Below are 14,048 nucleotides of genomic sequence, written 5' to 3'. Positions count from 1 at the left end.
GGTGCTGGTGCTGGTTGCTCCATTGTTGCTCCTTTCTTGTCGCCGGCCGATCTGCTGCTGTCTGCCGTTTGCGTGACACAAATCAAACGCACCCTACTAAATATTTCATAAGCACATTCAGCCACGCACCTCCAATGAACTTTAAGGACATGCAGGAGCAGGCCCTAACCCTACGACAACCCACCCACGCCCCCTAATACGATACGATGGCTTACCATTCAATTTGGCTCCAATAAATGTTGCCGCAACATGTTGCTGCTGCGCCGGCGCAAGGACACTGTTGCTCCCGCTGCTCCTGGAGATTTGCATATTGTTGGAGGATTCGCTGGAGCAGCTCCGTTCAGTTGTTTACCGCGCCTCAAGCCACACACACGCAACGAGCGCTGACAAACCGGAAACTCGGGGAACCCGTGAACTGTGTCCCGTGACCCGTGAACTGCTACCCGTGACTCTGGGAAATCGCTAGCCGTGACTCGTGTTCGGCCCGCTCGGCTGTCTTTCGTATCTCGTATCTGGCGTCTCAATCGGAATCGGAATTGGAATTGGAATCGCGTCATTGGAGTGACTGATTTTGCGAGTTGCTTGTGCTGGAGTGTCGAAGTGTGGGGATGAGTGCTCCTTACGTAGCGTAAGGGCTGTTACGTAAGCCAAGGACCTGCTCGCCCCGCGGAAAAGGACACAAACGCAACGCGCTCGAATGCGTTACGTTGCGCATGAGATGGCGGCACGCAGTTCGCGCTACATTTACTTCGACCACGGCCATCGAATCTAGTCCGCTCATAGGAAAAGGTAGTTCCTCATTTGCGCCAGTCCCCCAGTTCCTCCTCCTCCCTTTTAGCTCCACGTCCCTGTCGAATATAATTAAGTGTATTATCGGAACGTGACCAGAGCGAAATTGCTGCCTGCGGGCGAGGCAAATGCTTCTGCTTTTCCTCATCCGTTGGCCAGAAGCAATTGAATGGACAGCTTAGTGTGTAATGAAGAAATTACCAAAAGCTCGAATCCAACCACCAGACCCCAAACCACTTCCAGGAATCTTCTAACGACCCAACAGAAACCATAACCCCCCCTCTCCCCTGCCAAACACTCGCAAGGACATCTTCATCTCGTTTTTATCCTGTGGGCGTCATGGTGATTGAAAACTCGACCGCACTGCGGTCTTGTCATCAGTTTAAATGAATGTGCTGCGGTTTCCGGAGCACCGATAAGACGAAGCCCAGAGCCTAATCCCTTTCAGTTATTGTTTCTGCACAATTGTGGGCTAAAAAGTGGGCGGGGCTGGTGGCGAGTATCCTTCATCTTCAGCTTCATCTTTTGTGTGTTGCCTTTCGAGTCGAGTTGAGTCGCTTCGGTTCGGTTCGAGTTGAATTGAGTCGAGTCGAGTCGAGTTCCGCGATTGCCATCATTTATTTTAATTACTTTTCTGTTGTCGCCCTCCCCATTTTGCTCCTGCTCCTCGCTTGTGGTCCTTCGTCCTGGCTGCAGTTATAAGTAATTCGAGAGCCCCACAAATTGCGCATGAAATGTTGGTGGAATACTTTATGGCGCTGCTCGTGATCATGGGATTAACCGCTCCACTCGACAAGCAGAGCCGGCGCAGCAGCCAATACTTCGGTGAGTACGGATTTAAATCTAATCAGACAACACTCAAAGGGTTAAGCCAATCGGGGACTGGGCACTCGCATCAGAAATGGCATAATAAATGAGAATCGCAGAGCGGATGGTATTGGGAATCGGAAACGGAAGTGGGGAATTGGGAAGCGCGAGGCAATTACAATTAGATTGAGGGATATGGCAAGGATTACAAAGGACCACTGATCTCCAGTTGGGGCAGAGGACGGCCTTTAAGTATTTCACCTCTTAAGCGGGGCTTTATTTATAGCTATTAATGAAAATAAAAAAATTAAATTGCTAATACCTAAATTACAATTACTTTCAGATAGAGGATTACAGGAGTTAAAAGAGCACAAAGATTATGACTTGAAAAAAAGAAATTAGCTCTTTCTTTTTTCGCCGTCTTTGATTTTTATTTGATTTATAATTTTAACTGGAAAATAAGCTTAAAAGTAAAAAACATGTTTTTTTTTCATTTTCATACAATTAGTACGTGAATTTGTACTTCCATTTTTTCATATTTCTCAAATCCCTCAACACATATTTGCCTATTAAATTACACTTATGGAAAGTAACTTTTCGGGTTAGTTATTTTTTCACACAGATGTTTTTTTTTTTTTGATAAAAAGTTGGGTACATGGTTTATTCAATTAAACACTGCAAACTTTTAATGTGGTTCAACAAAAAGTTAAATTCCGCTTCGCTTTTGCAACGGAAGGGAGCAAGGTGCCTAATGGATAACTGATCTGCAAAAGGGGATCCGAATTTGGTAATCTGCACTCGCAGCTGTCAGGAATTGTTTATGATCCCATCTATTTCGCATCCCTCTACTGCGAGTGAATTTGATGCGGGACCCAGGAGCAGCTGCAATTGCTCATTTGTAATTTATGGCACCTGAACTCAGTTTAGGGCCCGCTTGGGGAACTGCAGCTAGGGATGATGGCGATATGGAGATGGTGGAGGAGGTTGAGGATGTGGAGGTTGAGGTCCTGCAGAGGCGTTAGCCATGGCCACTGAAGCTGCGGTTGCGGTTCGACCCGGCAATTTTCCAACTTACCACCCCGCACTTTGTATGTAAATACGCAACTTTTATTAAAAATTTTTATGTTGTTACATATTTCCTGTCGTTATGTGTGAGTGTGGGTGTGCGCCTGTGTGTGCGAGGGAGTTTTTTATTTTGTGGCCAGCATAAAAAGCAATTTCAGTTCAAATGCCTTGGCCTGGCCAACAGCAAAAGCAAAAGCATCGTCATATTCATCGCCCGTGGCTGCGGATCAACAGTTTCAATTAAGTGTTTAACGTCATTTTATTGCCTGATATTTGATAGCTAAATTTGCCCAACCACACTCGCACACAATATGGATCCTGGCCTATAAATCAATATGTGTTTATCCACTCCACATCCACATATCCACATAACCAATCGAGCAGTACCAGTCCCTTCACAGCACACGCACAGCTGTATTTGTGTTTGTATTTGTTTAGGCACTCATGGATTATTAGCGCATTAGTTGGCTAATACATCGCCATTTGGGCGGTGGAGCTGCAGCACCAATAGCGCCAATAGCCACACCACCCACATAAATCACTTGGCCGCCCAGCGATGGATCATAAACGTGGGAATGGCTCCGAAGGGGTGCACAGGCTTAAACTCCGGCATAAATTAAGCACAAATACTCGTTAATCAAATGAATGCTGATTGCCAGCTGAGGCATCCCCGCCAGCTGATTGAGCCACCCAATCGACCATCCATCTGTCCGTTTGTCCGTCTGCATATCTATCTATTCATCTATCTATCTGCCAGTCTGACTGTCTATCCATCTGTCTGTCTGCCTCCTGGGCTCAGGGCCTGGAATGCACTTGAATACGTTTAGATTGACGTTCAGATACAACTGGTGGAATAAACTACCCAGGGAATATTTAATGGGCGGCTTGAATATCTAGGCCCTTTTATGTACTAACAAGATATATGTATGCATAGATTCAGTTTCCGCTGGGATAAATTTGACGTTTAGTGGGTTATTCATACCTTTGGGTTCTTAAAGCTTATTCAACACTATTTATGTAATCATGTAACCCTTTTAAATAATTATAATCTGTTTACTGTTCCACAGGCCACCTGGCCGCCGCCGAGGAATTGTCCAACTTGATACCAGATAATTACGATGCCATCGATCCGGTGTTTGACAACTCCACAAATCGTGAGATTATTGCCGCTTTGGGCACCACCGCCCGTCTCCACTGCCGTGTGCGCCACCTGGGCGACCGGGCGGTGTCCTGGATACGGCAAAGGGATCTCCACATCCTGACCATCGGCATCATGACCTACACGAACGATCAGCGCTTTCTGGCGCGGCACATCGACAACTCCGACGAGTGGGTGCTCAAGATAGTTTCGGTGCAGCAGAGGGATGCAGGCGTCTATGAGTGCCAGGTGTCCACGGAGCCCAAGATCAGTCTGGCCTACAAGCTGGTCGTCGTGAGTAAGTATCTTTCACTAAGCAGAGATATAAACTAGACAATCGGCACTTGGCTTAAAATGGCGCAAATGAATATATCCAAAACTGTATTTACTGATAATATCCTTAGGTTCGAAAGGCTTAAAATAATTCTCTGTTCGTGTGAACATACCGCTTAACATTCCAAATCCATTCGAATCCGCTTAAGTTTGTTCCGAACCCTTTCATGACCCATCATAATTATTCAATCGAAATTCAGCCTCGAGTGCCAGTTTTATTACTCCCATTGAATCTCAATCGATTGGCGGTCTTGTAAGACATTGCTTACATCTCCGTTTAGACAGCAGCCCAAGGGCGCGAAGAGCTGGGATTACTTTGACAAATTAGTTTATCAAACACCCCAGTACATCACACGACAAACTAGGATGGGGCATGGGAATAGCGATTGAGGGGTTGAGGGGCATGGATCCACCCAATAGGCAACTTGTTGACATACCCATTAATCGAAATCGACGCCGCTCTTTGACAGCCTCCAAGGCGCAGATCCTGGCCAACCGCGAGCTGTTCATCCAGAGTGGCAGCGACATCAATCTGACGTGCATCGCACCCCAGGCACCAGGACCCTACACGCACATGCTGTGGCACAAGGACACGGAGCTGGTGAGCGACTCGGCGCGGGGGGGCATCCGCGTGGAGTCCGAGCAGCAGATGAAGACCAGCAACCTGGTGATATCGCGTGTCCAGCACACGGACTCGGGCAACTACACCTGCTCCGCGGACAACTCGAGTGAGTCCTTTAGAAGAAGTGCATGCCCTGTTAGATTAAGGACACCAGGTGAATAGATATGCGATTAAAGTGTGTGTCGGAAATTTAATTTAAATCCAATTAGTCCAAGATGGAACTGTCAGTTTTACAGCGCAAGTTCGATTTCATTAAATACTTAATTACATTTGAAACATGCCACCAACTGACTCGTATTAAATATTTACGCATGCACATGACTATCGAAAAGTAGTTGCACATATAAACATCGTAAATTAACCATCAAATATTGAAAATCAAATTAATTCAATTGCTTACTTATTTATGTGTGTAGTATACATTGTGATCAGTTGCAATGTAAAATATACAGATTTCACTTTATCCATAGCTACAAGGCATTAAGTTAATGGTGGTTTATTGCATACACATTCAATATATAAACTCAATTATGGAATTTTATTCAAATATAGGAGTGTACATTTGTTATTGTTATTTATTCAATGAGATATAATTTTGAAAAAATAACTAATATTATTACAATAGCTAGTAATACTCAGCTTCCATTATGCATTCAAATAATTGTTTTCACTGCTTTTCGTGCAGGGTAAGCCAGCTTTAATATTTAAATTCATCCCTTTAATAAGTAACGACTTAAAATATTTATTTTACAATTTTCTAACCCACCCTTTTGCCACCTTTTCCCAACAGATTCTGACAGCGTCTTTGTGCATATCATTAAGAGTGAGCAGCACGCGGCCATGCAGCACGAGCTGGGCTCGAGGCTGGTCCTGCCCCCACTGCCCCTGCTGCTCCTGGCGGTCCTGCTGGTCGTCCTGCTGGGCCCCACCTCCAGCCTCCAGCCACGCACCCCGCTCTCAACCCGCTAAGCCGAGCCAAAGACGAGCGGCAACTTATGTTCGATGTCTGGAGCCATGGGAGCCCTGTTAGTCCTGGTAGCCGGGTAAGTCGGTGATTTTTAATGCCGCCATCAGCTCAGGAGTCGTAGTCATCATCTCGTTACAGGCCACGCCCCCACGTCCCAGTAACCGCCCACATTGGAGGAGCCCGGTGGAAATTGCTGGATGCGGAGGTTAACGACGTCGATGTCGCGTTGTCTTGTAAATATGTAAATTGAGTTTTTGTTTACGTTTGTGTTTGTGTTTTGTGGCTCAGTCTCTAAGTATTTTTATACGTAATTAAGTAAATAGGTCGAGAGAGCATATGTGCTGGCTAGGCTAAATATAGTCAATCTTGGCTATGTGGCAAATAAGACAGATACATTTTGCTCACACACGATCGCGCATACCTAGAGATACTAAAAACGAGCAATCGAATCCGAATCGAATCGAATCCGTAACGAATGTAAATAAATGTTTAATCTTAATAATAGATAGACGAGATCTAGATTAATTATGATAAATCGGTCGCAATTTAATTTTCCCCACCAATGATTGATGGCGATATGAATGTGGACGAATTCAATTCCGCCTCTGACATCCTGCGACCCGGATTATGCCGCTTAATTGCCGGGGCGGTGCGTTGAGGGTTCCAGCGGTAATTGAAATACGATAAGGTCAGGTCGGGTCATCAGTACATACTCTGTGCTACCCCTCTTCCGCCCCTTTCCACCGGCAACGACATCAAAGACGGAACACTTTCACTTTTTTGGGAGGCGAAGGAAATTGTGGAGGGAAGTGCGACGACAGGTGTGCCTGGAGCAGGATAATTGAAACATTTGAGGCGTGCATAATTCACACTCCACGCCGGCAATTACAGCTGAAGTTCTCGGACAAAGTTTGTGGCCACAATGGGATATCTTGGCAATAAGTACCTGAATGCAGGTACTCCAGTGACAATTCAAAGGCGCCGCCAGCACCAATGCCGGCAACACAATGAGTAATGGCTGGGTAAGGAGAAGGACTCGCAAGTATGGAACACGCCGCATAACGCATCTCCTTAATGCCAAGTGTTCGCTGAATTTTGCATAAGGTGGTGGTAATTGAAATAAAAGACGTTCCCAGCCGCTAATGGGCCTGCACGCAAGGACTGCTGGCAGCTCCGGCGCGAAGATGGAACATCTTCGCAACCGCACAGCCTGGAGCCCCCAAAGTAGGCGAGCATCCATCACAATCCGGCGAAAAGGAGAGGGTTTAAAAACGGGGGCAACAGAAGAGCGGAGTAGCTGGGTACATGGGCGTAAGCATGTCGTGGTGCTCGCTTTTCTTTTCCCCCTTGGCATTTCGCAAATCTTTGGGGAATCTTACGCATCTAAAACACGCGCTGCCTGACAGTCACAGTCCCCGTGCTCAGCCCATTCCCTCCATCGGATTCCAGTCCGGAACATGACCCCTTTGGAAGGACGCTACTCGGGTTGAGCCCAATGAATTGCAAGAGCTGAGCCCGGCCGAGAGTCCGGCCAAAGGAGGGATCGGGATCCTTGGGCCGGTTGTTGTGGTGCTGTTGTTGCTGCCGCTTCACCTTCACTCATAAATTGTACAACGGGAAATAAATCAAACCCAGCCTCGGACTCCGGGCGATGCTGCTGCCTCTGCTGCTCCTGCTGCCTGAGACGCTGTCAGTAACAAATCATGCTCAGGGCTGCAGCCCAGTAGGAGCCACAGCCTCTGGCATGCCCGTAGTCGCTGGTTTCGGAGCCATATCCGTAGCCCTTGGCGCTGCCTTAACCGGAGTCATTGCTTGTAGACTTGTTTACGGGCTTAATACGCTGCGTTGGGCAACAACAGCAATGCCGGGCGAGAGGATAGCCGCAGGATAGTATTCCGACTACCGGATACCCACCTCCTGGGCTTTTTCCGTGGCACAGACTCTGGTTGAGTTGGCAAGGCGATGGCCTACAGAATGAGCTTATTTTTCAGATGAAAATCTTTAAGTTAAAAATGACACGTACAAGGTAAGCATACAGAATATCTTAAACAAATAGCACATATACTTTTGGCCTATAAAAAACAACATTTCGGATTGGTAAGTTATGAGTTGAATTAAATTGCCTCTTTACTACTGAATCAATCACTGTGAAGGCATATAGAAATATGTACCTCGACAGTACTGAATCAATCAAAACCAGGACCTTGTCATCAGCTTGTCATACTAAAGACACAACACACATAGTTGTCACGTGATAAATTCCTTTTATTCATTGCTGCCTTGCAGTCTACTGCCTTCCATTATTTTCCGAATCCAATTAGGCCAGAATGTATGGTTTCAGATGTTCTTGGAAGTTGGAAACTATGACCTTAGTAGCGTGGATCTAATTAGGTTAAAAGTATTTTTAGAGTTATCTTGAAAAGTGTAATAAAGAAAATCAATTGATCAATCATGATTAATTTCCGTTTCCGAGGCAGTAAATAATATATTTCCCTCGAAAGGCGGAAAGCAGTAAGCCGCCTTATGTGGCGAGGTAGCAGGTAGTAAAAAGTGCGTATACGCCCTGTGTTCGCCTTGTCTGCCATGGTGTTGGTATTCCTTCGTGCGTGTGTGTGTGTGTTTCTGTGTGTGAATGCGTCATCAGCAGTGAGGAGCAGTGCGGGAGAGGAAGACTGAGGGGCAGGCTGGAGCCTAGAATCAACAGCAGGAGCAGATTCGGAACCAGAATCGTCAGCGGGCGGAAGTGCGGAAGTGCTGGCTGTGCGAACACGACGACTACAACGACAACAGGGACAGGCTCACAGGGCGCAGGAGGGAGCGAGAGAGCTGCTGCAGAGAGCGACAAGGACAGAGTGCTGAGAAACTACGGGGCGTAGACGCGCCGGAAAACATTTAATTACTAATGAGTTTTCCATGCAGAAGCTCGCCGAGGAAAACTCTTTAAAAACGTGGCAAAAAGTGGCGCGGAACTAGGGATTTTTAATTTGCTAATTAGCTAAATAACAGCAGAGCCCCGAATTTGATTGATTGGACGGGGAAGAGAAGCGACAATCATTTATTTAGCCAGCATTTAGCAATTGATTATCAGGTATTAGGACCTGACAAGCCACATTGTTCTTGGCCCAAAGTATCCCCTTCCAGCTGGCATGCATAACTTATGACCGAGAACTTAGGACCGAGAGGAGAGCACACACTGCGAAGTTTGTCCAAAACAATGACATCTTTCGACAGCATTTAAAAGGCCTTAGTCATCGTTAGTCCGGACTTGGCATCTTCCCGGAATAAACAAGGAACAAGGAACAAGGGGATAAAGTTTATCATTCGATATTATTATTGGGGCATAACTCTGTCGGTCATAAATCAAATTAGAAGCCCGTTGACACTTGGAAACACATAAGAAATGCAAAAGATTCTATTAAATATTCAACCGATGGCTGGAGCCACACAGACAGCAGGAGAAGAAGAGGCTAGAAGAAACTAGACCAAAGCCAGCCAAGTAATTGAATTATCAAATACCCAGCAGCCTCGCCGGTAACCAGCTGCCCACCCAATCGATATACCCCTTTTGTGCAGCAAGTCGAGGGTGTGCAATGGGGCCTAAGATAACATTTATCATGCGATTTAAGTTGGCCACGACTTTTGCACAAGAGAGATTTAAGTGATTTGCTGACTAGCTTTAAAATCAAAGTGCGGATAATGAATGGCCCGGCTGGTTCTTGCAGTCCTCCTGGTCTCTCTTGGTCTTGGTCTTGGTCTTGGTCGAGTTCTAGTTCCACTGGCCCGGCTCTATTTGATTTAGCCAGACCCAAATGTTTGTTTTCGGCTCAATTTAAGTTCTGTGCTGTGGCAGTGCACAAAAGTGCAAAGTGCAAAGTGCCAGGCATTTTGCGGCAATTACCATAGAATGGCATCGAATCACAGGGCCTAGGGCTGTCATTCCTTGCATGCGACACGCGATTGTTCCCGCTAACTGCTTTTCTGGTTCACGGGAGTTGGTTTCGGACTAGCTGGTGTCGGACCATGTTGCTTAATCTGCAAACAAAATCGTTTGATCCATATCATCAAAGCGGATGGAGCAGTTTGCGCGGGGGGCCCAGATGGGTCAGATGAGGTGGAAACGTGGTGTAACTGACAAAGCGGGGCCAAAAAGCAACTGCACGGAGAACTCGCTCCACAAAATTGCCCCCCGGCAAGAGGTTAATTTCCCCCAGGAAGCGCCCCAGCTCAATGGCCTTAAAGCGGGAATAGGAATAGCGCCGGCTAAGTAAACTCTCACATTAACACAAACCCAATCCCGAAACCGGACTAAAAACCAGTTAGGAAGCGATTCTATGCGAGACGGGCAAACAGACCATCAGATACCCGGTAATTAACTTCTGAGGATTTTCCCATTTCCCCTTTTTTCGGAGCACATTCAAAATTAGATGCATGAACCAGAACAGAAACTGCAAGAACATAAATATAAATATTATATTTTAAATCTAGTAGGAATAGTATTAATTATGTTATAATTATATTCAAAGCTTATTTTAGAATTAATTAAATTAAAAGTAAATATGTTTTACATACTTGAACTTTGCTAGCTCTATTTTCTGATTATTTATGCATCTTAAGATATAGATCCAACGCAGTGAGGAATTTTCTAGTCACAGACCTTTTAGGCGTGAAACTCTCGACATGAAAGGGCCTTTTAACCCGACCATTAGTAATCTTATTTACGATAGCGAGTCTACCCTCAAGATTTACGCATACTGGGTACAAAAAGGCGAATTTTGTGCGGGCCCACCTGCTTGGCAGGCCTCCAGTTGCCTCCAGTTGCAGCTCCTGCTCCGTGCGGCTGGCAAGCCGAACAATGTGAAATTACCGCCCTGAAATATGGACACCCGCTGAGATTTTATAGCAGTCAACTTTGAATTATTAAATATGTATTTCCAGCCACGCCAAAACCAGAGACTCAATCTCCATCACAGGCGGAAGTGAAAGAAGGACCCGCAGGAGCAGAAAATGGAGCAAAGAAGAACAGGGAGAAGTGCTAACGTGCGTTAAGTTCAAGTTTGAAGGGGATGTTTTTTGTCTAGGGATATTTTAGCACTGGGAAATAGAAAAGGTCCATCGGAGAGCTTAGCCATAAAAAGTTACCATAACTAAGCGTAGCTTTCAAGCTTTAAGCTTGAAATGGAAAGCTCCGAAGCTCAGCATAAAGTCAAGTTTGGATTTAAATAATTTAGACCTTGACGGCTAATCAAAGCTCTGCGGGATGTCGCCGCATAATGAGTTCCAGTCAGCCGCTGCTGTGACATTCCTCCGCTGATGGAGCCCCATCCCATCAGCCACCCAGCCAAATCCCCCCGCGCCCTCCAGCTCCACATTTGCCGAGAGACAAATGACGGACCATTAGGCAGTTATTGCCCCACCGCCTGCCAGTCAAAGCGGCAAGCACATTAGCAGCTTCCTGTGCACAGCCTGCTAATAAATATACACCTCAACGTCACTACCCACCAGGCTTCTCTGTCCGCTGCTCTGCCTGGCGCTCTGCCTCTGCTTCTTGCCACCCACTTCCGCATCCTGTTTCTCGGTTCTTCCCCGCAATTCGCATGCATATTCATAAGCTCGGGGCGGATGGCGGCTGGGGTAAAAATATTTTCATAAACATAAATTCTCATTTCTGTTGCATTTCCTCGATCGCCTTTTGCCCTGTTTTGCACACTTTCGGCCCTTTTATCTCTTTCGCCTCTGCGTAATTTCTTTCGCTTGGCCTGGCCCAAAGCTGCACTGAGAGAAACCCCCCTGCATTCTGGTGTGGATTTCCCCTTAATTATCGGAATTACACATTGAATACGAGCTGGTTTATGCAAATATCCTTACCAAACCCCACAATAGCTGTTGCTTTCGACTAATCTTTTTCCATTAGGTGCCAGTGCTTGTGTGTGTGTGTGTGCTCGTAGGTTCTTACACTCGTGTTTGGTTGATTGTATTTGTTTCGCATTTAAATTAAAATTGAATTTCCAGTATGCAAGTATGTATACGAGCACACATTCCACTCATATTTTTGTTTACAGCTGGGCTCAGGCAAATAGTTTGCATGCAAAGTCGCCGTTTTGATCAATATTTAAATTGAATTTCAACCCAATTTTGTTAGCCCCGTATAATGGGTCCAGTATTTTTAATCAATATTCCCATCTCTTTTATCTAGGACTAGAAAGCTTTATGCGTTGTAAGCTTCAACATTCATGTGCTATATATTTAATAACAAAATGGTTGGCTTTTAGGCATATGCATACTACATTGCGTATTCGCCATGTGCGCCATTGAATGTTAACCTTAATGAGAATTGCAATAATGAATGATGATGAGCTGTGTCAAAATCTAGGACAAATTATCAATTAAATGTTTTATGAGGCAATGACCCCTTTCAATTGAATAATATATTACTTTGATGAAGGCAACTTTAATGCAAAAAATGATAAATGGCAGGAATATCCTTTAAACTCCACTTGTTTTCCCAAAGTAATAAAAAGATCTTCACGACATGGCTCTTAACGGCTTATGGTAACCACGTAGTGATAATGGCCACTGTTTTATTTAACTACCATTGAGCTTTCGGCACCTCATGTGCTAAAATTTTGACCGCACTTGTTTAAATACGGGTACGTGTGCGTTGTATACAGCCACCTTTCGCTTCTCTTTTGTCCAGTGCATGTAAGCTTTGGCTTGGAAGTTGTTCCAGCTCCACGTGATGTTGCTGTTGTTGCTGATTTTCCTGCTGCTGCTGCTGCTGCTGCTCCGATTCGCCAGCGCTTTTTCATTTGCAGCTCGGGCTTCTCCGGCTTTCTGCTTGTGCTCCTGCCGCTTTTCCTTCATCGTCCTGGCTTTCATGTTTTTTTTTTCTTTTAAGTTTGTACAGTTTGCACGCATCGGTCCGTAAATTTATGCATTTGGCTAGGCGAGCGTAATAAACAAGACCTTCAACCGACGACGTCGACATCGTCCTTTCTGCTTTCTCTGCCGGCTCAATGTCCTTTTTCTACCGCTGCCCGCTGTCCGTTGTCTGTTACTTGGCGTTGCTACTGCTGTTGCTGCTGCTGCGTGTTGCTGCTGCTGCTGCTGCTGCTGCTGCTGCTGCTGCTGCTACTGCGTCCGCTGTCGTAGCTTCGTTTGGTCACTTCCATTGCCGGCTGCCAGACTTTTATTTTTATGCGTAGATATTAAATGTGTTTCCTGGCACTTTATTTCGCCTTTGCTGTTGTTGCTGCCGTATTGTGCCATTTTACACCAACGCAATGCCGGCACATTGGCGCAAATGTGCGGATATCACTAGGAAAAAAAAAGAAAAGAATGGAGGAATACCAAATACGAAATACTGAATGGAAAACGGCAAATACAGGCCGCAAAAAAAGTGAGGCAAATCGCTTTATTTCCAAGCTCGGCGCGCATAAGTAGGCAAAAGGCAAAGCCAACGACTTGGGAGCATTTTTCGGCAGCAAGTCATGGCCGCATTTCTATGTAAAAAGTGCGCACATAAAACTTTGCCAATTTCAATAACAACATTTCATTTTCAGTTCGCAGTTTTGCCGCTTTCATGCCAATCCCCCCCCACCGCCCCGCTCTTCCTTGGGCCAAAAAAAGCGAGAAACACTCACTGGGGAGCTGGGCTTTGAGAGAAGGCCTCGAGAAATGCGAACTGCGAACTGAGAACTGAGCTCTGAGAATCGAGAACTTGGCGCCAGTGTGCGTAGTGCTGCTGCTGCTGGTGGCTCTTCCTCTTCCTGCTGCAGTGGCACGCCCCCCTGAACATTGCGCCCACTCCGGCGAACTGCGTTTCGCTGCCTGGTTATTTCCCTCTTATTATATTCTCCTGCTTCTTTTTTTTATACATTTTTTTTATTTTTTGCCCGACACCACAATGCGCGACTGGTGAAAGGAAATTCATAAAAATGTTAATTTTTCCGGCGGAAATATAATTTATGTAAAGCGCAGTGGGCAACCATGGGGGAATCCCCCCGCAGATTCCGATTCCGTTGCTGCAACAGCGACTGCGACTGCAAATGCAGGCGGCAATGATTGCGGCGGTGTCGTGGATTGGATTGCGATTGGGTATGCAGTTTAATATGCCTGAAAGTACATATATCCGGTGGAAATTACAAAAACCGAATGAAATAACTCCAAATGGATGCAGGTCAGCGAGTGGTGGACAAAACGCGAAATCGGCTAAAGAACGCAAAACACAACAATCGCAAAGTGAAAAAGCCAGCTGTGTTTGTCCTTTTTCCCGCCAATTGGCAGAGGAGCGCCAGCAATTTGCATAATTCGACGTGTTTTTTGCAGCG

General features: G+C 45.8%; 1 protein-coding gene across 2 annotated transcripts; it reads left to right on the top strand.

The window, feature by feature from the left end:
• Window positions 1-324: 324 nt before the first annotated feature.
• LOC6728514 (zwei Ig domain protein zig-8) lies at window positions 325-6,225 on the top strand. 2 transcript variants are annotated; one of them, XM_039295000.1, is made up of 6 exons: window positions 325-789; window positions 1,486-1,614; window positions 3,729-4,097; window positions 4,603-4,860; window positions 5,545-5,797; window positions 5,843-6,225. In XM_039295000.1, the coding sequence occupies exons 1-5, from the start codon at window positions 714-716 to the stop codon at window positions 5,721-5,723; spliced, it is 1,011 nt and encodes a 336-aa protein (XP_039150934.1). In that variant the 5' UTR covers window positions 325-713; the 3' UTR covers window positions 5,724-5,797; window positions 5,843-6,225. The 2 variants fall into 2 exon arrangements, with proteins under 2 accessions (XP_039150934.1, XP_016035155.1); XM_016175147.2 differs by having other exon boundaries at window positions 326-789; window positions 5,860-6,225.
• Window positions 6,226-14,048: the final 7,823 nt, after the last annotated feature.

Source organism: Drosophila simulans, chromosome 3R (assembly GCF_016746395.2).
Source record: "Drosophila simulans strain w501 chromosome 3R, Prin_Dsim_3.1, whole genome shotgun sequence".
Taxonomy (NCBI): domain Eukaryota; kingdom Metazoa; phylum Arthropoda; class Insecta; order Diptera; family Drosophilidae; genus Drosophila; species Drosophila simulans.
This window is presented reverse-complemented; position numbering and strand designations above follow the sequence as displayed.

Excerpts from the sequence above, each read along its gene's own strand:
- LOC6728514 (XM_039295000.1), top strand. The coding sequence starts at position 714 with ATGAGATGGCGGCACGCAGTTCGCGCTACATTTACTTCGACCACGGCC. Across the intron at positions 4,098-4,602 it reads CTACAAGCTGGTCGTCGTGA|CCTCCAAGGCGCAGATCCTG; the intron begins GTAAGTATCTTT and ends GCTCTTTGACAG. Across the intron at positions 4,861-5,544 it reads CTGCTCCGCGGACAACTCGA|ATTCTGACAGCGTCTTTGTG; the intron begins GTGAGTCCTTTA and ends TTTTCCCAACAG.